General features: G+C 40.1%; 1 protein-coding gene across 3 annotated transcripts in view; it reads left to right on the top strand.

Moving 5' to 3' along the window:
• Nucleotides 1–25,428, top strand: part of CGNL1 (cingulin like 1) — a 106,800-nt gene that overhangs the window by 42,121 nt on the left and 39,251 nt on the right. For all 3 annotated transcript variants that reach the window (XM_048867170.2, XM_048867169.2, XM_048867168.2), the window contains exons 5-8: nucleotides 696–797; nucleotides 1,786–1,934; nucleotides 3,302–3,437; nucleotides 5,622–5,834. In XM_048867170.2, the coding sequence (XP_048723127.1) occupies nucleotides 696–797; nucleotides 1,786–1,934; nucleotides 3,302–3,437; nucleotides 5,622–5,834 (600 nt within the window). The remainder of the gene's footprint in view (nucleotides 1–695; nucleotides 798–1,785; nucleotides 1,935–3,301; nucleotides 3,438–5,621; nucleotides 5,835–25,428) is intronic.

Genomic DNA, 25,428 nt, shown 5'->3' with positions numbered 1-25,428 from the left:
CCCTGGGGAGGTGAGGGAGACAGGAGGCACTCGCCACCTGCTGCCGGTGCCCGCAGGTGCTGCCCCCACAGCTCCCACTGGCTGCAGTTCCCGGTCACTGGGAGCTGCGGAGTCGGTACTGGGGGTGGGGGCAGCGCGTGGAGCCATGTTATTGATCAGAAGACTGAATTTGAAGTACCTTATCAATTTACTTTATTTTAGATTATGGGGGATCAGATTGAAAATATGAAACACAAGTGAATAATTATAAAAAGTATCTGTCCAAATTCTCCCATCAGAACCATAAACTCAACTCCCACTGATGTCTGTCAAAGGTGCACAAAGTAATCTTGGAGTGGAATTTGGCCTGAAGTGTTAGTGGTTTATTCAATTGCTGTTTGTTGGGTTTTATTTTTGTAGAGCTATACAACGCACACATGATTCTTTTGAGATGTTTTCTCTGCTACTGGAAATATGCCTTGAGCAAGCAGCAAGAAGTTGAACAAGAATTACATCCTAGTGTATTTGAAAAAATTAGGTTATCTCAAACCATATTAAAACTGTCCCATGGTAACTTTCATAATTCTGCCTAACTGTAAAAAACAAATTATCACTATGTTTTTTTATTAGTTATGTCTGTTGATTTAAGTTTTTTAAAAGGAAATTGGAACATAATATCTTGGACTTTTAGGATTAAACATCTCTTTTAATTGCAGGTTTCTAATTCTTCAATTGAAGTCAAAGCATTGCTGGAACAAAAAACAGAACTAGAGAACAAGGTTGCAGAGCTACAGAAAAAGCTGGATCTAGAAATTAGGGTATTATATTTTGTTACTTACATTATAAAGAATAGAAGTACTGTTGCAAATGTGATGTTCTAAACAAGTGACAATCCACCTGATAAAGCGAACATTTTCTTTTATGTAAGATTTATGCTAAACTTCCCAGTAAACATTCTGTCCCTAAACTAATGATTGTGAATGCTTTGTAAACTTTGTGTGCTTATGTAATATGGGGCTTTGAATTTTGGAACTTTTATGTGAAGAGAATATTGCTGGGGTTATGAGCTCAAGACCTAGAAGATTCTGTGCATTTCTCATAATTCCTACATTTAAAAAAAAATCATTATGTATATATCAGTAAATATACAGTAAATCATGCTAATGTTCTCATATTAGTGGGTGGAATTTGCATAAGTGCTTAATATATCAGACAAGTGTGATCATTTTGAATCATATAGTTACATTTTTGCTTATATGGAAGATTTTTCTTTTTTTAAAGAGTGTGCTTTTCTAAAAATAATCTCTCCCCATTGTTTGCTTTACATAGCCCTTGGGATGCCATGACGGAGAATTACATAAGTGAAACTTTCTCAAATAGCTGCAAAAGTAAAGCTCAGAAAAAAATCTTTGTAACTATACTGATAAAACAGGTACAGCGTTCGTTTTCAATCTGGAACTCGAAATGATTAAGTGCTAAAAAGCACTGAAGAGGCTATGGAGGCAATTTAGTTGTAACAGATTATAGTGTGCTTTAAGTCTGTGATAGCGATCAGTGTAGTGGAGACTGATTGGCTAATACGGAGACGGCTTTCCTTTTCATATTTCTAGTAAGAGTCCAGAAGCCATGCTTATCTTCTCCAATACAGGTCTTGTTATGAGATTTCATAGTCTAAGTAGTTTAATATTGTAATTGAAAAAGAATGAAGTATTGAGAGTGAATCTTTTCATACTTTTAAAAACAGGGCCTTTAATTTTGTTGTTAGCATGTTACCTCAGCTTCATTCTTTCATTGTGTACAATTTAGAATCAACAAAATGCCAAAGAAGAGAGAGACACTATAAGAGCAACTCTGAAAGATCTACAACAGCAACATGACAAAAGTGTACAAGAAAAAGATGCCTTAAAAAAGCGCCTAGGAGAAAGTGAGAAGGAACTCAGGCAAAACTTAGAGGAGTGAGTTTCTTCTAGAAAACCTCTTTGTGGAGTTTGTTCATCTATTAAAACTGCAGATTAAATTTATCTATCACTCCCCCCTCTCCCCCCAAAGTTGATGCTTAGAAGACACTAACTCAGGGGTGGGCAAACTTTTTGGCCTGAGGGCCGCATCGGGTTTCTGAAATTGTATGGAGGGCCAGTTAGGGGAAGCTGTGCCTCCCCAAACAGCCAGGCATGGCCTGGCCCCTGCCCCCTATCCGATCCCACTGCTTCTCGCCCCCTGACAGTCTCCCCCCCTCCCCCCCGGGACTCCTGCCCCATCCACACACACCCTGCTCTCGGTCCCCTGACCGCCCCCATACCCCCCGCCCCTAACTACCCCATCCACCCCCCCTCCTTCCTGACTGCCGCCCCTAACTGCCCCCTGCTGCCCCATCCAACCACCCCTTCTCCCTGACTGTCCCCGGACCCCTCGCCCCTAACTGCCCCCCCCCGTCCCATCCATCCCTTCTTCTCCTTCCTGACTGCCCCCCCGGGACCCCTGCCCCCATTCAACCCCCGTTCCCCGCCCTCTGACCGCCCCAACCCCTATTCATGGCCCTGACCACCCCCCCAAACTCCCCTGCCCTCTGTCCAACCCCCCCCCCTTACCACGCTGCCTGGAGCACTGGTGGCTTGCGGCACGGCTGCACCAGGACAGGCAGCCGCTCTGCGCAGCACAGAATACCGGGTCAGGCTGGGCTCTGCAGCCCCACTGGCCAGAACGTTGTGCTGCACGGCGGCGTGGCTGCGGGGGAGGGGAGACAGCCTCCTGGGTCAGGAGCTCAGGGGCCAGGCAGGACGGTCCCAGGGGCCATAGTTTGCCCACCTCTGCACTAACCCAATACAATAGCAAGTACTGCTACTTTTATTATTACCTGAAGCGTTTAAACTACTACCTCAAAACTGACCATCTGGGAGTATCTGAGGCAAAACTAAGATTTTTTTTAAAAAATTTTAATATTTGTCTTAAGGTAGGTTATACTTATGCTGCATGGTCATCCAGTACAGGTAGGTTTTTTAAAACACAGAAATGCATGAGTGCTACAGTCAACAATGTTATCAATGAAAAACATTTAAGTCTAAAATAAAGTTCAGTATTCCACATGTGCATATTTGCTGCATAAGAGAATATCCCATTTTTACCATTAGAATGAAGACAAGGTCTCATTCTCCTTTGTGGGGTGGGGGATGACCAATATGCCCTGCACAGCTTCCACTATTATTGCCTCATTCGATCCCATCCCAGGCTGGGAGAGTGGGAGCAGGTCCTCAGAGTTTTATGCTACTTGAAAAACAATTTAACACCACTATAAACCTAAACTTTTCTTTTCCCCCTTGATGAGACTTTTTCAAGTGAAGATGGAGCGGGAACAACACCAGACTGAAATCCGGGACCTTGAAGACCAGCTCTCTGAAATGCATGATGAATTGGATAATGCAAAGCATGCTGTGGATGGGGAGAAAGAAGTTCTGATAGAGGTTAGTAATAAAAGAAGCTCAAGAATAATGTTCATAAGGATATCCTGAACAGTTGTATCCATGTCCCATTGAATGGGAGTTGTGGAAACAAGTATCGAATGTTAAAGATTGCCAGCTAGTAGATACTGGCTTCCCCTTTATATTGAGGCCTCTGGGATGAGATATGAACTGCTTTGGTGTTTATCTTTCAACTTGTGGTCACTTCTCTCTTTCTAGGACATGAAAGTACGCTATTGAGACACAGCAGACTAAGAAAACATAGTAACTGTCATGTAAAGTATTTTGTTGCAGTTTTAAAAATCCTCCCAACAAATCTGCCAGAGTTCTCAATGGAAAAGACTCTGATGAGCAGAGAATGGCTTGAGTAAAACTCCTGGAAGCTAAAGATATTCTTTGTTTAACTGATTTGAAAAACACACATGCAATCTGTGGTGTGACAGATATAACAGATTTCACAGTAGCAGCTGTGTTAGTCTGTATTCGCAAAAAGAAAAGGAGTACTTGTGGCACCTTAGAGACTAACAAATTTATTTGAACATAAGCTTTCGTGAGCTACAGCTCACTTCATCGGATATAATGCATCCGATGAAGTGAGCTGTAGCTCATGAAAACTTAAGCTCAAATAAATTTGTTAGTCTCTAAGGTGCCACAAGTACTCCTTTTCTTTTTGCAGATATAACAGAGTAGTCTTTCAGGCCAATTATGTCCTTCATCAATTTTCTGAGGATTTTAGCATGCAGTTTATAAGCTAGTTTTACACTGATAGAAAAGAAAACGGAGAAACCTACAGTCTGGGCTCCCACCTCAGCCCTGTAGTGAATGAGTGTGGCACCTTCATTGAAGGATCTTGAAGCATTTAACAAATATGAATTAAGCCTCATATCACCCCTACAATGCAGGTAAGCCTTATCCCAGTTTTACAGAATGGAGTAGTGAGGGATACAGAATGGAATGGAGAATAGAATGAAAAGGTTGTGAGTGTGACTCATCCAAAGTTACAGCGAGGCTTGGGCTGATCCAGGAATAGAGTTAAGCTCCATCTAGGAGAGCACATTTCTTTTAATACCAGACTGTAAAGAAAAGCTGACCACAGCAAAGCAAGTAGTTCTGCGGAAAAGTACCTAGGGGTGACAGTGGATGAGAAGCTGGATATGAGTCAGCAGTGTGCCCTTGTTGCCAAGAAGGCCAATGGCATTTTGGGATGTATAAGTAGGGGCATAGCGAGCAGATCGAGGGACGTGATCGTTCCCCTCTATTCAACATTGGTGAGGCCTCATCTGGAGTACTGTGTCCAGTTTTGGGCCCCACACTACAAGAAGGATGTGGATAAATTGGAGAGAGTCCAGCGAAGGGCAACAAAAATGATTAGGGGTCTAGAACACATGACTTATGAGGAGAGGCTGAGGGAGCTGGGATTGTTTAGTCTGCAGAAGAGAAGAATGAGGGGGGATTTGATAGCTGCTTTCAACTACCTGAAAGGGGGTTCCAAAGAGGATGGCTCTAGACTGTTCTCAATGGTAGCAGATGACAGAACGAGGAGTAATGGTCTCAAGTGGCAGTGGGGGAGGTTTAGATTGGATATTAGGAAAAACTTTTTCACTAAGAGGGTGGTGAAACACTGGAATGCGTTACCTAGGGAGGTGGTAGAATCTCCTTCCTTAGAGGTTTTTAAGGTCAGGCTTGACAAAGCCCTGGCTGGGATGATTTAACTGGGAATTGGTCCTGCTTCGAGCAGGGGGTTGGACTAGATGATCTTCTGGGGTCCCTTCCAACCCTGATATTCTATGATTCTATAAGTAAGAAGCACATTGTCACATCGTTGCTTAAATGTGCATGTAGAGCAATAAATGAAAATGTTATTTCGGCGGTGACAGTAACAAAAATATGTAAGAACAAAAACATGGAGGAGGAGTAGAAAAGAGATGTGGAGAGCAGTACCCAGCCATCAACAAAAATCTAGGAGATTTATTATGCTCTGCGTGAACAGTAGCAAGGCCTGCGAGAGAAGCAGCAGAGCCAGTTGAGATGACACAGCTGAACCAAGCAGAAGATATTTTATATCATATTCTGTAACTGAAATATCATAGTTGTATAGAAACTGATTATGGGTTTCCCAATATCTATTTGCTAGAACCAGCTAAAAAAGAGGTGTTTTAATTTGAGCATTTTCTTAACCTTTTTTAGGAGCTGATGCAAATGAAGCAGAATCTGCAAGAAATATTCATGACAAAAGAACAACAAGAAGAAATATTGAGAAAAAGGGAGCGGGAACTGACTGCTTTAAAAGGAGCTTTAAAAGAAGAAGTATCTAACCATGACCTGGAGATAGATAAACTTAAAGAACAACATGACAAAGAACTTCAGAACCTAAGAGAGGCTCTAGAAGAAGCAACAAAGGTGAGCTTAATGGTGACAATACATCTTTGTGAGAAAAAATTAACCTATGCCAGGCTTTTTGGATTATATGCTTTAAAATCCTGCTGTGACCTCAGCACAATAAATAGTTAAAGTTTTGAGCTAGATCCTCAGCTGGTGTATATCAGTGTAACTTCACTAATTTCTGTGGAGCTATGCTGATTTACAATAGATGAAATTTTGACCCAAAAGTCAAATAATTATTTACGACTTGCTTAATTTTTCTTCTCTGTAGACTGTGAAAGAGAGTGTATGACAGAAAGGTGTGGTAGACCCAATGGCATGACTGAAACACTGAGGGTTGCCTTTAGATTGTCAAGTGCATCTTGCTCACCAAATATGACAATACGGTGGCCTTTCTGGATAGGACCAGGAGTAGGGTGACCAGATAGCAACTGTGAAAAAATGGGACAGGGAGTGAGGGGTAATAGGCACCTATATAAGAAAAAGTTCCAAAAACCAGGACTGTCTGTTTAAAAATGGGACATCTGGTCACCCTAACCAGTAGCCTTTCTGAGAAGTGTGAATCTGGTGCTGTTCTCCAGAGGATCCTTCCAGAAGCTTCTCAGAAGACAAAGCAACTGGGAGTCTTGGTACGCTTTTTCTAAGTGTTTTCATAAAATTAGAATTTTGTTCTTACAGCAGGAGGCTGGTGGTGTCTCAGATATCCCCTTCTTTCATTTTATGTCAAATGTGTCTGTTAAATATGGGAGTTCCAAAATGAAACACATCATTGACCTTTCCCAAAATGGTACGCCCAGTCCTGTGCATAGTAGCCTGATCATAGTCGACAGGAATCAGTTATGTTTAGGGAGTGGTGGGATTGCAAAATAGTTTTGCAGGCCCAATCAAAGATGCTCATGTTAGCTCTGAACTTCACACCTGATCCGCATACCTGTTGGTACTAGATGACTTGTGGGTATCTTGATATTACTGGCCCAAAATATACTGAAAAATGAAAATAGGCTTTTGAAAGAAGGCTCTGTTTTATATCTAGTGTGAGGGGAAGAGACATTTATAGAAAATGCTGTGAAAGACACTGTATATTTGTTATTTCTGATACAAATACAATTTATTTGAATGGTTTAAAAACTGAGATTTTTAGATGTTTACACACATCAGTTTATTTGTAGTGCGCAGTACCTCTTGTTGAGTTTGTCTAGCTGCCCAAATTTGTCATTTTCCTTTATCTGCATGCTTATACTGAGATATTTGCTTCACAGTGAGCTGCTTCAAATAAATTAGTCTTTTTTTAAAAGAGAGAGAGAGAACTGGAACACTTAAAATCATTTTTTTATTATACAATAATTGTTGTGACAGCTGAACCCCAATGAACCATCTTTCAAAGGTACTCCATAGTAATTTACTGTATTTCAGTTATGGTGCTGTAATTGCAAATGACAGGAAATGAATGAGTAGTCTGTTTGGTACAACAATAAAGCAGTCTGGGAAACAGCTCTATAACTGGGTTGCTGTGGCTAAGAGGTAGTTTATAAATAGCCATTCTTTACTTGCCTGGCATAGACTCTGATAGTGAGTTTAATCTGATGTACAAAAGTGAAACTTAATTCATTTTCATTGCTCTAAGGGCACCTCCTGCTCTGTCTTTTTACTTTCAGTGATTTTCTGTTCTTTAAATAAAACAGTTTATCATAATGGTTACAAGCATTTTTATTCCTCAAATGATTAGCAAGCAAAAACCAGACACCGCAAAGAACATGTGACTAAGACCAGTTGTAGTATATTTGACAGATCATCTATCAGGAGACTATAACTTGCCTTTCGAGGGGGATAGACTCTGCTGTAATGGGTCATTTCCATATCTTGACTACTATTATCTTATATATGACACAATTTATTAGTCTCAAAAATATGTAGTGGATACACAACCATATACTACGAAAAGCATAGTTTATATAAGAGAAGTTGTGTTGACCTGTTTAAGTGTTGTTTGCATTATTAGAGCATGGAAAGATTTACATTGTAGGACAGGATACAGGAAGTTTACATTAAAGGTTGCTGAAAAGAGTCATTCTATTGTATGCAATGAATCAAGCAGATGTGTAAATACTGTAGGAATAGTTTACACATAGGAGGAAGGAATACTGGTAATCTTGTACATTGGGCTACATATGCGTCAGTGTGCATACAGGGTGGTTCGTTTTCATGTTGCATCCCTGGCCTCACATTCCCTGTACCAAATAATGTTGTTTATAATTTGTCCCAGCCCTAAAAGGAACTGTTTTCCCTGCAAACAGGAGGGGATCTTTACAGCAATCCTAGATCAATAGAAAGGTGTCCACTCTTGGAGATATCAAGTGGATTGGCAGGTACAGTACTGAGCTCTTACAGTATGCATGACCAGCACACCACTTGTATGTCTTTCATTCCAGGTTAGAAACATAGCCAGGGTAATCTGATGGGAGTTCAGAGGCAGATGTCTGTCACATGTGCAGCTCTGTACATGTGCTTATTGATTTGATGGTTGGTTTTGGCACAGATAATTGGTAAACCATGGAGTGATGATGTTTAAGTACTGATTTAAGATTTCCTTTCATGGTTTTTATATTAAGATCTTCATTTTCTTTCTTGTAACAACCTTCCTTCCTGACTTTTGTGACCCATCATTGCTTTAGTTTTCATTTTGGTGTCCCTGATTGACAGTTACGCTTGCCACAGAGAACATAGTTTCACTTATTAATGAAATGCTTCCAGATTCTCAATAACATAATGAGCAGACACTGGTTTTCCATTTAATAATACTTCTGCACTTCTATAGTACTTCTCCATCCAAGGGTAAATAGCATTTTACACATACTGATTTAATGGCACCTCTCTAATGACAGTCAAGGATATAGAAGTAAGGAATAAGACTCCCTTTGCCAGCCACTGAAATTCAGTCCTCTCTGCTGTGGAATGCAGTGCACAACAACACTACTTGGCCGTTTAGGGAAGAAGGTGGAGAATTTTGTCAATAGATAACAATATCAGTTTGGAGGTTAGGGAGGCAGCTTGTAATTATCTGAGTTGGAACTTGGTCAGCACAACACAACATTGCTACTCTTATGAAAAGTCCCATGGAAACTTTAATGACCATACGTTGGCAGGTCACGTAAGTTTTAATGACACTTTTTCATAGACAGCATCTCCAGTGGGTTCCCCTTCCTTCTTATTTTTAATTGTTAAGAACCACCAGTGTGCTCAGTGCAGTAGACGGTATGGAAGAAGACAATAATCCCTGTTCCAAAGAGTTTACAGTCTTATACAGAAAGACTTTTAAAACTTTTTTTAAACAGAGCCCCAGTCATGCCGCAACAATGTTTTTGCCCCATCAGGCATTGGGAGCTTAACCCAGAATTCCAATGGGTGGCGGAGACTGCGGGAACTGTGGGATAGCTACCCACAGTGCACCGCTCCGTAAGTCGATGCTAGCCACGGTAGTGAGGACGCACTCCACCGACTTATTGAGCTTCGTGTGGACGTACACAATTGACTGTATAAAATCGGTTTCTAAAAGTCGACTTCTATAATATCAACCTAATTTTGTAGTGTAGACATATCCTTGAAAAACTACTGTCCCTTAGAAGTGTCTCTAGTCTAAGTACTGAGCAGGCCAGTTCCTGCCTACCTTGTGAGATCACTGTCTCTATTTAAGTTGAATAATGTAATGCTTTCTTTAAAAAGCAACTCCAGAGGTGCAATCTTCAACCCCTGCAAGTCACATTTTACAAAGTACCGAATGCCATTTGATTCAGGCTGGAATTATGTTACTTAAGTAGCCAAAGAAAGGAAAAGAAATAATACATAGCTCTAGATAATACATTTTTATTGAACTAAGACAAAATAAAAGTAATGGCTCTGCACCTTTGGGTCTTCCAATTGTTTAGCATGAAATTTAAACAACCTAAAAATAAACCTTTCAAATTAGTATCAATTATAATTGATGCATCCACGTTAACTTTGCCTTTGGAGAATGTTTTTCTAAAAATTCTGCACTAATTTATTTTCTGAGTCTTTAAAGCATAAAACATATGACTCTGTAATAGAATTTCATAATCTCCAAAGTGCATCACCATGAAACAAAGTTTTTGCACATCTAGAAATCTACTTAATGATCTTGGCAAGTCATTAGACAAATTCTACAAGGTACAGATTATAGGATCAGTCTTTCTGTAAACACCCTGTGAAAATACAGAGTGTAATTTATTATTTTTGAGGCTCTCTTAGCCTACTGTATGTTTTGTTGCAGGCATATTATCTGAAAGTAAGTCCAATGCTTGTGTCTTCATATGTCTGTCTGACAATGCAATCAGTGAGGCCCTTAAATCTTTATCAGTAGGGTAGCAGTGTGTGCTTACTTATTTTAATGTGGCTCTCAACTAATGGTTATGGCTCATCCTAGTTAAGTTTGGTAAGATGGGGATGGAGAGGAAACTTATTCAACCAGCTACAGTACAAGCTTAGAACATTAGTTAATATTTTACTATATTCTTTGCAACTACTTATGACCTTGACAAAACTGTTGGCATAAGCCAATTTGAGAATGTCATGATACATAGCTAAGAAGATAATATGATACTGAAATAACTATTTATTTCTTGAGAGGTTAATTCTTGCTATTGTAACTATGTTAAATGCTCATTATTAAGTCCTGTTTACATTACAAAATAAAATTGTTTGTTTAGTATGTTCTGTGTAACAAAGGTGTTACAAACACAGGCACCTGAATGTTGGGCTGTAATCTTTTGTTCCTTTTCCCAGATGAAAATCCAAGTAGTTTTGAAAATGATATTGGGTATATAACACAAAACAGTGAAAGTGTTCCCGGCTAGAAAAAATATTCAACTGCCTGACAGGTGGTTTGATTTTATTTAAAACATTTGTTCTTCAGTTGTCCTATTTTGAGGTAGTCACTTACTAGAAAACAATTGATAAAGAGATTATAGTTGGTAATGGAGGGGAAAATACTGTATGATCTTGTATTTATATATATGTGCTTACCTCCTGTAATGTAGTGAGTATTCAGGGTAGTTGCAGCACATACCACTCTGGGGTCAGAGATAAACATACCTTTAAAGCTCTAGTTAATGAGTGACTAAGAACCAGTAACCTCCAAAAGCACAGTAATATGTTAAAACAGCCAAGTTTCTTTTTGAAAAGAGGTGCATTGTAAATAAAAACAATGACAGTTAGAACTGTAATAGATTTGTCATGTGGTTATAACTGCCTGCTATTACTACTACTCTTCAGTTTGGTACTCTTAATATTTCTGTTCCCCTTTACCGCATATATCACTTATCCAATAAAATTTTGCACTTGTTGGCGCTTTTCATCCCAAGATCTAACAGCACTTTATAAAGTTACATGCAAGTTAAAATGATTTGCACAAAGCTGCAAACTGAAAAAGCAAGAGAATTGGTAATAGAAATAGTCACATTATTCCCAGTCATGAGCTTTAATGACTAGATGACATTGCCTCAATAATTAATCCTACTTTAGGGGGACTTGTTTTCACTGTAAATATACAGTGTTATAACATGAGTGTTGCCCCTAACTTGAGTCCCATCCACACTCATACCTTTAACTTGAGTGTGGCTGTGCTTTTAACTCAAGTTAGCCGGTCCTTCAAGGAGTATAGGCTACATCTCATGTTAGCACAACTTGTCAGTTGCTAACACTTTCACTCTTTGCTGCTAATCCAATCACTTTGCAGTTCATGTGTTTGTTCACCGTGTGGCAACTCTCACTGAAGGTAGGCTAACTTGAGAGGAGTTTACTTTGCAGAACGATTTTCTGTCGGAAAATGCAGTTTCAGCAAAATCCAAAATTTCCTATGGGAAATTTTTCTTTTTTCCATCAGGAAAATTGCAATGAAATTTCATTTCAGGTGGACTCACCCCAGATTGGAATATTTTGAACCCACCCAATACAACAAAACGTTAAACTTCATTTTCCTATCACATTGTCTATGGGAGTTGTAGTTCTGGCCTCCGTTCTCTTCTATTGGCCCGACACCTTGGAGGACTACCTCTCCTATTAGGTAATATGCTAATTAAATCTGACTGTGTTGTGTGATGCATTATGGGAGATATGGCCCAGCCAGGGAGCCAGGCCCATAGGAGAGAATAAGGGCATCAGACTCTCGAACTACAACTTCCATAAGGCAGTGTGCCACAATGGGAAAATGCAGCTTAATGTGGAAATGAGTGTTTTGAAGTGTTTTGAGTCATTTCAGCAAACTTAAATGAAACATATCAGTTCTGGGAAGGTCAAAATGTTGTGTGTATGCATTAGGATAGTCTTTAATTACATTGTCACATACATTTTTATTCTACTTGACCCCTGCCTTATTCAGTGCATGGATGGTACTCAGTGAACAGCTGTTCCATATTTTTGTTTTCTTCTCATTGTTCATCATGTGGTCCCAGGCTTTCTTTACTGCACGCAGTTCAAACCATGCTCTGAAGACAGAATTATTCATTTCCTCATGGGCTTTTTTATGGTGCTTATCAGTACAATATCTGAATGTTTTTCAAATATGAATTAATTTATCTTCACAACACCCCTGGGAGGTGAGGGGGTGGTAGATGGGGAACTGAGGCACAGAGAGTAAGGTCAAGAGTATGCACTAATTTTGGGTGCCCAATTTGAGACATGTAGGACCTGATTTTTCAGAGCACAGCTGCCAGTGAGCCTGGTGCCCACCCCAGTGGGCAGGGCTGAGAGTGGTACAGCCACGCCGGAGGAGCTGCCTGGTCTGGGTTTCCAGTAGAGCTCTGTAGCTCCACAGACATAAATTTTGTATCCACACAGGGCTCTACTTCCAGAAAAGTCTCAGTCCTGTGCCAAGTGAAGTCAGTGGTAAAACTACCAACACCTTCTAGGGAAGAACTATCAAGCCCTGTATTTGTAACCTGGGTCATCCATTGCAGCCTACTTGCCTAGGTCGAGGGACTAGTATAATTCTATTTATTATGCAGGATAAAAGAAAAATAAACGATATGTTCTTAACTGTAACCTTTACTCAGGGCTTGTCTACATGCGGAGTTGCACCAACTTACCTCTGAATTAAACAGGTGCAAATGGCTGGGTGGACACTCTTATTTCAATTTAAACCACCAAAATAAGCCGTAAACTGAAATAAGCACCCACACAGCCTTTTGTGCTGGTTTAATTAAATCAATTTACATATACTGGTGCAAATTTATGTGTAGAAAAGGTCACAGTATTTTATACTATATGTTTTCAGGGTAGAAGTGGGAGAGGGAATATTTATCTGTCCCTGAACATGTGCTGTGTGTCCAGAGGGAGCACAGCAGAAACTTACCACAGTGTATGTTCCTGCCCTTTAAATGTCCCTCATTTTCTGCAGGAAGTTAGTCTTTAATTTATTTTTTTTAAATGCGGATTTTGTGTTCATTTGAATGAACCTTGTAGGCAGGAATTTTCCCACAGGAGAATAGGACTTTTAAAGGGCAATGCTGTCATTAGTGAGTTCTACTTATTATGGAGCTGAGGCGCTTAAATGTAGCCTTAGGTGTAGTTGTTGTTTTTCAGTAGGGAAACTTTGTCACAATTGTGTACATGATGTAGTCAAAGGAATTTTAGAACTGGGCTGTTTTTAGTTGAGATGCATACTATTGCAGTTCCATTCTAATTACCATGGACAGTAATTTGCAATAAATATTTGTGTCTTTAAAGCATCACATTCAAAATTCATATTATAAACAATGAACTAGGCTCACATCTGATCTTCACTTTATTTTGGCAGGGATATTTTCATTCCTCTTTATGTCTAGTGTCGAGCCAGCCATTTAAAATCTGTAATTGCCCACAAAGCTGATTGGCTAATCCTCTAAACCATCTGTGGAAGGTTTGCAATTTGACCTGATATTTCTCCAGAATTAAAATGGATGGGAACTTTGTAAAGACTCCAATGTTTTTGGTCTCTGCAAACAGATTATTTTCTTTGGGTGTGACCTTTTCTTGTTATCCTGAACTGATTTTTCACACTTGGCCTTTCCTTTTCAAGTCTGATCATTTGTTCTGTGTATGATGGCTTGAATCCACTTACACTAAACTACTGCCTTGTTTTGGAGGTTATATAAAATCATTCCAAACAACATACACAGTGTTTCATATTTAAAATAGATCCGTTTATATTTTTTTTTCCTTTTTGAGCCGCATATGTTAATACAATTACCATGTTCTTTTAATAACAACATGCTTATTAATGATTAGATTGAGTGTACCTCATTAGAGCTTCTGCAGTCATCTTATTACGTGCTATTAGTACTATAGAGTTAGAAAGCTAGATTCAGTCCTGGTGTTAGTGGACAGTTGCACTGGATCTGAATTTAGCTCTAAGGATTTAGAATAGTGTGTGTGTGTGTGTGTGTGTGAGAGAGAGAGAGAGAGTGTGCGTGTGCAGCTGAGCTTATGTAACAGCATTGCTACTGAGTTTGTGAGCTGCTAGTGTAGCTGGGGAAAGAAGCTGCTTGCTTTAATCCTCTTTCCACATGGCAGAATGACAACATCATGAAAGCAGAGGCTATTGTTTCCCTCGTGGAATTTGAGCATCATTTTCGACAATATTATTGTGCTTGGAAATATCCTCCTGCTGCAGGTCTGTAAGAGTGTCCACATGGGTGATGTTGAGTAAGGTGGCTAGGAAGACAAGGTTGCAGATAATACATGGCTCTCACTTCACACAGTGATACACTTATTAGTTTCACATTCAAATGGGGATGCAATTCACAAGCATAATTTTTTAATATTTATATGAGTGGGGTTTACAAAACCGCTTTGCAGATTCAACACATTTGGAATAATTGTAGTAAAAGCTGCAAAAATTGTATTTGTCCCCAGATCTGTGGAACACTAATGCAGTATCTCATGCTCAATGTACTCTGTAGATCTGGCTGGGTTCAGGGAATTTCACAGAATAAAATGTCCGTGGAAAATTTTAACTTTTAAGTGAAAAAATGAAAAGTGAAAAATTTTGGCTGAATACCAAAAATGTCAAATTGAAAATGTCACTCTGATGTCTCATGGGAGTTGTCATTTGGGTGCCTCATGTCTACATTCTCTTCTATGAGCCAGGCTACCTGGTTGGATTACACCACCCAGGATGCACCACCATTTCTCCATTTGCAGAACCAGGCATCATCTTAGTCCCTGGTTATGGTGCATCATGGGAGATGTAGTCCAGCTGGGGAATCCACTTCATAGAGACTAGAGAAACAAGGCCCGCAAACTACAACTCCTATAATGCACCATGACAGTATGTTCAAACCTAAAATTGTATGTTTGGGGATTAGTTTTTCGATGAAGAGTTGAAATTCTCAATGGAAGCAGGTCCTATTTGTGGAAATGTTTGTTTAAATGAAAACCCAATTTTCCTTGGAAAATAAGTTTGGATGGAAATTTTTCAGCCAGCCCTAATACTCTGGTGTATTTTTATTTATTTTTTAATAAGTTTATGTTGTATTGTAGGTGCAAGATGTGACCCTTTGTCAATTTTCAGTGGCTCAGGCTCTGTGTTCCTTTTCCTATTTTGGATGATCACACTAAAAAGGGGTGAGCATTTAAAGGATCTGAACTAAATTTTGAAGACCCATTAGGTTTAATGGTGGCAGTCACCACTTGTTGATGTTTGTCTGACGAGCAAACAGAACTGCATGCAGTTCCCTCACATGGGATCTCTCAGATTGATGCTGCAAATAAGACATTCTCACCATATTGTGGTTGTTGAATAATTCCTGTTAAGATGCCTCAATGAAACTGAGTAAATTGTATTTACACAAACAGCAAATACAAAACAGAAAACAGAAAATGTATGAGCTAACATTTATAAATTTACATTTATTTATAAATGTAAAACTGCTAACTTTAAAAAGGGAACAGTGCAAGTCAATAAAACCACTAAAAGAAAAGGAGTACTTGTGGCACCTTAGAGACTAACAAATATATTTGAGCATAAGCTTTCGTGAGCTACAGCTCACTTCATCGGATCCATTCAGTGGAAAATACGGTGGGGAGATTTATATACACAGAGAACGTGAAACAATGGGCGTTACCATACACACTGTAACGAAAGTGATCAGGTAAGGTCAGCTATTACCAGCAGGAGGGGGAGGGGACCTTTTGTAGTGATAATCAAGGTGGGCCATTTCCAGCAGTTGACAAGAAAGTCTGAGGAACAGTGGGGGGGGGGGGGGGAGGAGAATAAACATGGGGAAATAGTTTTATTTTGTGTAATGACCCATCCACTCCCAGTCTTTATTCAAGCCTAAGTTAATTGTATCCAGTTTGCAAATTAATTCCAATTCAGCAGTCTCTCATTGGAGTCTGTTTTTGCAGTTTTTTTGTTGAAGAATTGCAACTTTTAGGTCTGTAATCAAGTGACCAAAGAGATTGAAGTGTTCTCTGACTGGTTTTTGACACAAACCCACTCTCCTGTTGGTAATAGCTTATCTAAAGTGACCACTCTCCTTACAATGTGTATGATAATCAAGGTGGGCCATTTCCAGCACAAATCCAGGGTTTAACAAGAACGTCTGGGGGGGGGTAGGAAAAAACAAGGGGAAATAGGTTACCTTGCATAATGACTTAGCCACTCCCAGTCTCTATTCAAGCCTAAGTTAATTGTATCCAATTTGCAAATGAATTCCAATTCAGCAGTCTCTCGCTGGAATCTGGATTTGAAGTTTTTTGTTGTAATATCGCAACTTTCATGTCTGTAATCGCGTGACCAGAGAGATTGAAGTGTTCTCCAACTGGTTTATGAATGTTATAATTCTTGACATCTGATTTGTGTCCATTTATTCTTTTACGCAGAAACTGTCCAGTTTCACCAATGTACATGGCAGAGGGGCATTGCTGGCACATGATGGCATATATCACATTGGTGGATGTGCAGGTGAACGAGCCTCTGATAGTGTGGCTGATGTTATTAGGCCCTGTGATGGTGTCCCCTGAATAGATATGTGGGCACAGTTGGCAACGGGCTTTGTTGCAAGGATAGGTTCCTGGGTTAGTGGTTCTGTTGTGTGGTATGTAGTTGCTGGTGAGTATTTGCTTCAGGTTGGGGGGCTAATTGTAGGCAAGGACTGGCCTGTCTCCCAAGATTTGTGAGAATGATGGGTCATCCTTCAGGATAGGTTGTAGATCCTTAATAATGCTTGTAAGAATGCTTGATAGAGATCTTGTAGGTGTTTGTCTCTGTCTGAGGGGTTGGAGCAAATGCGGTTGTATCGCAGAGCTTGGCTGTAGACAATGGATCATCTGGTGTGGTCAGGGTGAAAGCTGGAGGTATGTAGGTAGGAATAGCGGTCAGTAGATTTCCGGTATAGGGTGGTGTTTATGTGACCATCGTTTATTAGCACTGTAGTGTCCAAGAAGTGGATCTCTTGTGTGGACTGGACCAGGCAGAGGTTGATGGTGGGATGGAAATAGTTGAAATCGTGGTGGAATTCCTCAAGGGCTTCTTTTCCATGGGTCCAGATGATGAAGATGTCATCAATATAGCGCAAGTAGAGTAGGGGCGTTAAGGGACGAGAGCTGAGGAAGCGTTGTTCTAAGGCAGCCATAAAAATGATACAATTAACTTAGGCTTGAACAGAGACTGGGAGTGGCTAAGTCATTATGCAAGGTAACCTATTTCCCCTTGTTTTTTCCTACCCCCACCCCTCCACCTCAGACGCTCTTGTTAAACCCTAGATTTGTGCTGGAAATGGCCCACCTTGATTATCATACACATTGTAAGGAGAGTGGTCACTTTAGATAAGCTATTACCAACAGGAGAGTGGGGTTGGGGGGGGGGGGGGTTGGGGAGACAAAACCTGGATTTGTGCTGGAAATGGCCCAACTTGATTATCATACACTTTGTAAGGAGAGTGATCACTTTAGATAAGCTATTCCCAGCAGGAGAGTGGGGGGAGATATTTTTTCATGCTTTGTGTGTATAAAAAGATCTTCTACACTTTCCACAGTATGCATCCGATGAAGTGAGCTGTAGCTCACGAAAGTTTATGCTCAAATAAATTGGTTAGTCTCTAAGGTGCCACAAGTACTCCTTTTCTTTTTGACCTAAAAGTGGCAATTCTGCAACAAAAAAACTTCAAAAACAGACTCCAATGAGAAACTGCTGAATTGGAATTAATTTGCAAACTGGATACAATTAATTTAGGCTTGAATAAAGACTGGGAGTGGATGGGTCATTACACAAAGTAAAACTATTTCCCCATGTTTATCCCCCTTCCCCCCCCCCCCCCCACCCACTGTTCCTCAGACGTTCTTGTCAACTGCTGGAAATGGCCCACCTTGATTATCGCTACAAAAGGTTCCCCCTACCCCCGCCCTCCTGCTGGTAATAGCTGACCTTACCTGATCACTCTTGTTACAGTGTGTATGGTAACACCCATTGTTTCATGTTCTCTGTGTATATAAATCTCCCCACTATATTTTCCACTGCATGCGTATGATGAAGTGAGCTGTAACTCACGAAAGCTTATGCTCAAATAAATTGGTTAGTCTCTAAGGTGCCACAGGTACTCCTTTTCTTTTTGCGGATACAGACTTAACATGGCTGCTACAGTAAAACCACCGGGGCAGTTTGAGAGAGCCATAGATTTCAGTAAAGAAAACAAGTAAGTTTAGAATCCCTTGTTACCTAATATTTTTAAATTAATGGGCCGCTCCAATTACTACCTTTTTTCTTTTTGTTAATTACCTATCACTGGGGAATTTGGATAATCCCAACTCAGCAAAAAGATACAAATTCCCCAGTGTAATTAAAAAAAAAAGCCCAGAGTAAAGGCAGCGTCTGATACAATCTTTGTTAATTCTGACTTTTTAATAGTGGACTTGTATTTACTGCCATATTTATTAATGCCTCCAAACATTTGGTCCTCTCCCACCATCCTCTGTATCTATATTTGGCAATTAAATGATATTTGGCAAAAGAGAGAAAGCAATCAGCACCATCTTAATCTAACCATTTATTTCCCTGTATTCCTTTTCTTAGGGGATATGTGAACCAGTGTAACTTACATTGATGTAGTTAGTTGGTTATGTAAGGCGTTTGCATGGGTACGGCAACATCAATGTAGTTAGTCATGTAAATTTCCCTACTCTAGAGAAGCCCCTTACATTTTGTTACTTTAGTCTTTTCTCCTTAGCATCTTTTTCCCAGATACACCCACTGCCCTCCCTTCCTTTATCTACCCTCTCCCCCAGCAGGATATGATTCTTTAACAAATACCTACAGCCTGATTTGCTTATGGGGCCTGTAGACTCTTAGAAACATGAGACTTCCTAATACAGTTTTTCAGGGCAGGAAAGATGTTTAGTTAGTAGGTATTAAGTGAGAAGAAGATGCAAGTAAATAGGGAAGGTTTGCAAGGGTAAAAAGGAAATAGGTATTAAGAGGCACAATTAGGGATGGGACAGAAGGCAAACAGAAAGGAAGATGTATGGGTGAAACTAGGAAGGGAGAGGAACAGAATTATATGTAGGGAGCAGATGTGAGACCAGGCAAATCACTGCCCTGTACTTTAAGAAGGGGCGGGGTTGTCTGGCTGGCCAGGAGAAGAGGGCAATGCTTTCTGGCTTGGGGAAGGAGAGATGTAAAACTGCTGGAAAAGCAGTCAGCGTGGTGGATGACTCACCACTCGGAATGAGGGGTTTAAAAAGGTCAGCCTGGGCCTGGACCCTCCCCTCATCACTCAAAACTGTCTGAGCAGCATCCACTCTCCCTCCCTAATTAGGTCACAAATATGCTGGGTGATTAACTATATCTGCTGTGGGCGTTATGCTTGCTGCCTCCTTAAGAGGGGCTGGGAAGGAATTTTTCCCTTACCACCATATTGGCTGGATGCAGTGGGGGGTTTTTTACTTCCCTCGCAGCAGGTTCAGGTGGGCTCTGTTCATGCATAGCATGATGGACGGTAGGCCATATGTCACAACTCTTTATTTAAGTGTATAGCAGATGTTCAGTGCAGGTACTCCATAAATTAAGGCTCAAAAGAATTGATAAATGGCTTGGAAAAGGAATTAAGGAGAGGTGCTTAGTAACTGAGCGAGCTGGGGGCAGTTGGGGACTCCTCTGATTGGTACAGCAGGGAGCCAACCCCCTGTCATTATAGTCCATCTTAACCGCTGCTACGAGTGGGGGTGATCGGTAAGGTCCCGGCAAGGGAATTGCTGGAGGGACCTGGATGAAAAGGTGGGGAGCGGGTGGAAGCTCTCCCCCCTCTGCCCCGGAATTGGCTGGAATTGAAGGTTCCTGGCAGTGGATCTACTGGAGGGACATGAACAGAAAGGTGTGGGGGGCGGGGCTGAAAAAAGCACTCCCGTGCGCCCCCCCAGTGAATTATGGGGGTTTTCACCTGCACTGCACATTTTATCTGCCGAGTTAGTCCCAGACATCTTATAATAAAGTTGCAGCCTGATTAAACCCACATCTAATGTCTCCTGTCATTCTTTCAGCATAGCCAGACAAATGGCCATGGGAAGAAAACAAAGCAGCAAATAGAAATGCAAGCAAACAAACGAAATAACAATACAGAAAACTAAAAAGGGCGCAATGTTAGCGTCTTTAATTTAAATAAAAATAATTCCAGCAGTAAATAGCTCTTTGCTTTTACTAAAGCACTAGCTAACTGATTTGAAGGTACTCTGGATTTATCATGCTGTAACAGAGAGCAGAATTTGACCCCGTAAATTGTTGCTGTCTGCGTGTGTGTCTGTGCATGCCGTCCCAGACATAGATTTTTATCTCCCGGTAAGATAACCTGCTTATTCTGCAGCCAGCATTAAGTCTGTTTTGTAAATTTATCAGCAAGGTCAATGATAAATGAGAGATGTAGCTGACCCTCTCGACCCACTGCCCCTCTGACCAGATCAGTCTGCACTACTCTGTGGGGAAATTATCTAAGTCTTCTCTGAACGGAGATATCACCGTGAGAGGGCTGCATCCAGTGTTGGTACCATTTAGGTTCATATAGTATTAGAAGATACAGGAGTGTAGCAGTAATGCACTTTGTGGTATGAAACATATTTTAAGTAGCAATACTGTCAGGGAATGGATTTGCTACACTGAATAAAGGGACAGACACAGGTCTATACACCTACATTCATTTACACACATGTATCAGTCTGTTAAAGTACATATTTTAGAAAAGCAAGTTTAGTGCAGGGAGGTAGGGAGAGACTAACTAAAGGGCTGGTATTTTTGTCTGATACTTTGATAAGTAGTAATTTTTTAGGGCTGTCGATTAATCACAGTTAACTCATGCGATTAACTCAAAAATTAATCGTGATTTAAAAAAATTAATCACGATTAATCGCAGTTTTAATCGCACTGTTAAACAATAGAATACCAACTGAAATTTGTTTAATATTTTGGATGTTTTTCAACTTTTTTATATATATTGCATTCTGTGTTGTAATTGAAATAAAAGTATATATTATTTTTTTATTACAAATATTTGCACTGTAAAAAAGATAAAAGAAATAGTAACGAGGACTCCGGTGGCACCTTAAAGACTAACAGATGCATCTGAAGAAGTGTTTTTTTTACCCACGAAAGCTTATGCCCAAGTAAATTGGTTAGTCTTTAAGGTGTTGCCAGACTCCTCGTTGTTTTTGTGGATACAGACTAACACAGCTATCACTCTGATAAAAGAAATAGCATTTTTCAATTCACCTCACACAAGTACTGTAGTGCAATCTCTTGTCGTGAAAGTGCTACTTACAAACATAGATTTTTGTTGTTGTTACATAACTGCACTCAAAAACAAAACAATGTAAAACTTCAGAGCCTGCAAGTAAACTGAGTCCTACTTCTTGTTTAGCCAATTGCTAAGACAAACAAGTTTGTTTACATTTACAGGAGATAATGCTGCCTCTTCTTATTTACAATGTCACTAGAAAGTGAGAACAGGCATTTGTATGGCACTTTTGTAGCTGGCATTACAAGATATTTATGTGCCATATATGCTAAACATTCGTATGCCCCCTCATGCTTCAGCCACCATTCCAGAGGACATGCTTCCATGCTGACAATGCTTGTTTTAAAAAATAATAACGCATTAATGAAATTTGTGACTGAACTCCTTGGGGGAGAATTGTATGTCTCCTGTTCTGTTTTACCCATGTTCTACCATATATTTCATGTTATAGCAGTCTCGGATGATGACCCAGCACATGTTGTTCATTTTAAGAACACTTTCACTGCAGATTTCACAAAACGCAAAGAAGGTACCAATATGAGATTTCTAAAGATAGCTACAGCATTCGACCCAAGGCTTAAGAATCTAAAGTGCCTTCCAAAATCTGAGAGGGATGAGGTCTTAAAAGAGCAACATCCTGATGCGGTGACTACAGAACCTGAACCACCAAAAAAGAAAATCAACCTTTTGCTGGTGGCATCTGACTCAGATGATGAAAATGAACATGCGTCGGTCCTCATGCTTTGGATTGTTATTGAGCAGAACCTGTCATCAACATGGAGACATGTCCCCTGGAATGGTGGTTGAAGCATTCATGGACATATGAACATTTATCTCATCTGGCACATAAATATCTTGTGACACTGGCTAAACGACAGTGCCATGAGAATGCCTGTTCTCACTTTCAGGTGCTATTGTGAACAGGAAGGGAGCAGCATTATCTCCTGCAAATGTAAACAAACTTGTTTATCTGAGCGATTGGCTGAACAAGAAATAGAACTGTGCGGACCTGCAGGCGCTAAAATTTTATATTGTTTTATTTTTGATTGCAGGGGGTTTTTGTACACAATTCTACATTTGTAAATTCAACTTTCATGATAAAGAGATTGCATTACAGGACTTGTATTAGGTGAATTGAAAAATATTATTTCTCTTGTTTTTTTACAGTACAAATATTCGTAATCAAAAATAAATAATAATATAAAGTGAGCACTGTACACGGTACACTTTGTATTCTGTGTTGTAATTGAAATCAATATATTTGCAAATGGAGAAAACATCCAAAAATATTTAAATAAATGTTATTCTATTATTATTTAACAGTGTGATTAATCACGCGATTCATTTTTTAATCGCTTGACAGTCCTGGTTAACAATACGCAAATTAGAGCGTTTCCTCATTTAGATAAAATCGTCAAATTTCTGGACCTTCAGCATTAACAGGTATATATTTCCAGAAATTTGACGATTTTATTTAAATGAGGAAACACACTAATTTGCATACTTGAATATGCATTAATTCATTTATATCAATAACAAGTGTCCTGATGATCAGAACTTAAATCCGACCAGGCTTCAGCATGGAATGAGCTTTAGCAATACAGAAATTGTCAGATTTATTGTCTGATCAGTGATCAGTCCACCTAATATAGTGTCCCGTTTCTGACAATAGCCAGTACCGTATACTTCAGAAGAAGGTGCAAGACATCCTGTAGAAACAATTATGAAACAACTTGCTGTTTGCCTGGGCTGGGAGGGGACTCTAGCTACTTCCGTCATCAGCTGGGGAATACTCTGGCTGCTCCTTGCCTCATCCTTGATAGTTAGGGGGCTCTGACAGCCCCTTCCTGCCACTTCCAGGCCCCTGGCTCTGCTGCCAGTCACTGGCTACTTTTCTCAGGTTCTTGTGGCCAAGAAGAGATGGCTAGAGTACTGCCCAGTATTGTATTAGCCATGGCTTTAAGTCTGTGGTGACAGGAGCAGTGTTGCCAGCACCAAATGTTTAAAAATACTGATTTAGGCCCCCTAAAAATCATGAGTTAAAAAATTAAGAGTTTTTAAAACAAGTTTGAGGGTTTTATTTGCCTTCTGACTATTGAGCACTCAGGTGCACTCAAATCACAGTTTCAATTTTTTTCTCAGTAACCACAATGGCTAGAAACTTGTTGTTTTAAACAGATGCTAAAGTTCTAATGTAATCGCATTCGAAGCTGGAGCTTAGGAAAAACATCGAATATTGCAAGATTAGCAATGGTTACAAGAGGTGGCAGCGCAGCAGTGGCTCAGGTGACCATGCTCTTTGCTGTGTCCCTGTGGTTAGAGTCCTCCTAGGTGGGACTCAGTAGTTAAACACATGACGTGAAGTGTCCCTAACCGATGGGAGACGGTAGTTCTTGGTCAGGAGCAGTGCAGAAAGCAGCTAAAAATGGGGATCTCCCAGCTAATCTGGGAGATTTAAGAAGTGTGAAAATAGATCCTTGCTTCAGTGGTATAAAGTGCAACTGCCAAAGCCCTACAATTTATGACCTGGCCCAATGCAAACAAAATGGTGGGTTTTTGCTATTTCCCATCGTTTTGTGATGTGCCCATTTGCTTTTAGAACACGATGGTACAGAAAAGAGGGACCAGGCAGGACGGTGGAATGTACGTGGCTAGAATATTTAAAGAAAGAAACTTCAGTCTGGGAATTAAGATATGCTAATTATAATACACAACAACCATTACTTTAATGTTCCATAAAGGTCTCTCTATATACTAAATACGGATGCATCCTGTCCAATCTTTGCCTCCAGGAATCTCACCCAACTCGCTGTCCCTGTTAAGTGCCATGTGTGTTTTTACATATATAATCACACTTTCATAGTTACTCTTCAAAGAGTTAGACACAGCTTAAGGAGCCCAAAATGGTTAATGGTAAATAAATGGTTATTCTCTTTCCAAATTCAAGATACAGTTCTGGTTCTGATCCTTTCTGTGACCCTGTCTCTCTGGTTGGTTTTTATACTAGTGAATAAACTGACGAATAGAGCTTTTAGTTTTCGGTGCTTTCTGGATGGGAAATATCCTGTTAATTAATTTAATTGTTGTTGTTGTTTAGTGCCTTTAATCCTGAAGGACTTTAAAGTGCTTCACAGGCTGTGTGTGTGTGTGTGTATATATATATATATATATATATATATAGCATCATTGAAGTGCAGCCACCTCTAGGGAGGAGGGCCACATATCAGTAGACAGTCAATACCCAGCACACTTACCACTAATTTGTTCTGTCTACACAGGGGAAAAAAAGGTGTTTTTTTCCAGCTGAGTGACCCTCTATCCCCACAAATGCCTCTGTGAACAGCACTTAACACCTGTTACATCGTTTGAGCTGGCCGTGTTGTAGCCTCGGGTTCAATTGAAAAAACGCACCTTTGTGCTCACATAGGCAGGCCTATGGAGACCAGAATGACCTATGGTAGTTTTAAATACAATCCGTTAGGCAGCCCTAAACTTTTTATTATATTTGCCATCCTCAAGCTGTAGAATGTGAAATACAGTAATTACCATTCAAAAAGTCAGTGTTTGTCACCAGATACCATAGAGGTGATTTTAGTCCAGCAGTTCTCAAGCCTTCTCCTGGCCTTTCATTACAGGGATTTCACTTAGGACTGGGTAGGCCATTGCCTTTATGCCCTCTCTGAAGAGGCAGCCGTGCATGTAACATACTAGCTTTGTGTGTAATGTTGCCCCCTAGTGGCTGGCCTATGGAAGGTCCTGCTTCTTTTGTCCCGTTTCTTTAGCCCAAGTAGTAGAGTCTTGAGTTTTTTGGATTCAAAGAAGGATCAGAGTTTTAGTTCCGT

Source organism: Caretta caretta, chromosome 10 (genome assembly GCF_965140235.1).
Source record: "Caretta caretta isolate rCarCar2 chromosome 10, rCarCar1.hap1, whole genome shotgun sequence".
Lineage (NCBI taxonomy): Eukaryota > Metazoa > Chordata > Testudines > Cheloniidae > Caretta > Caretta caretta.
This window is presented reverse-complemented; position numbering and strand designations above follow the sequence as displayed.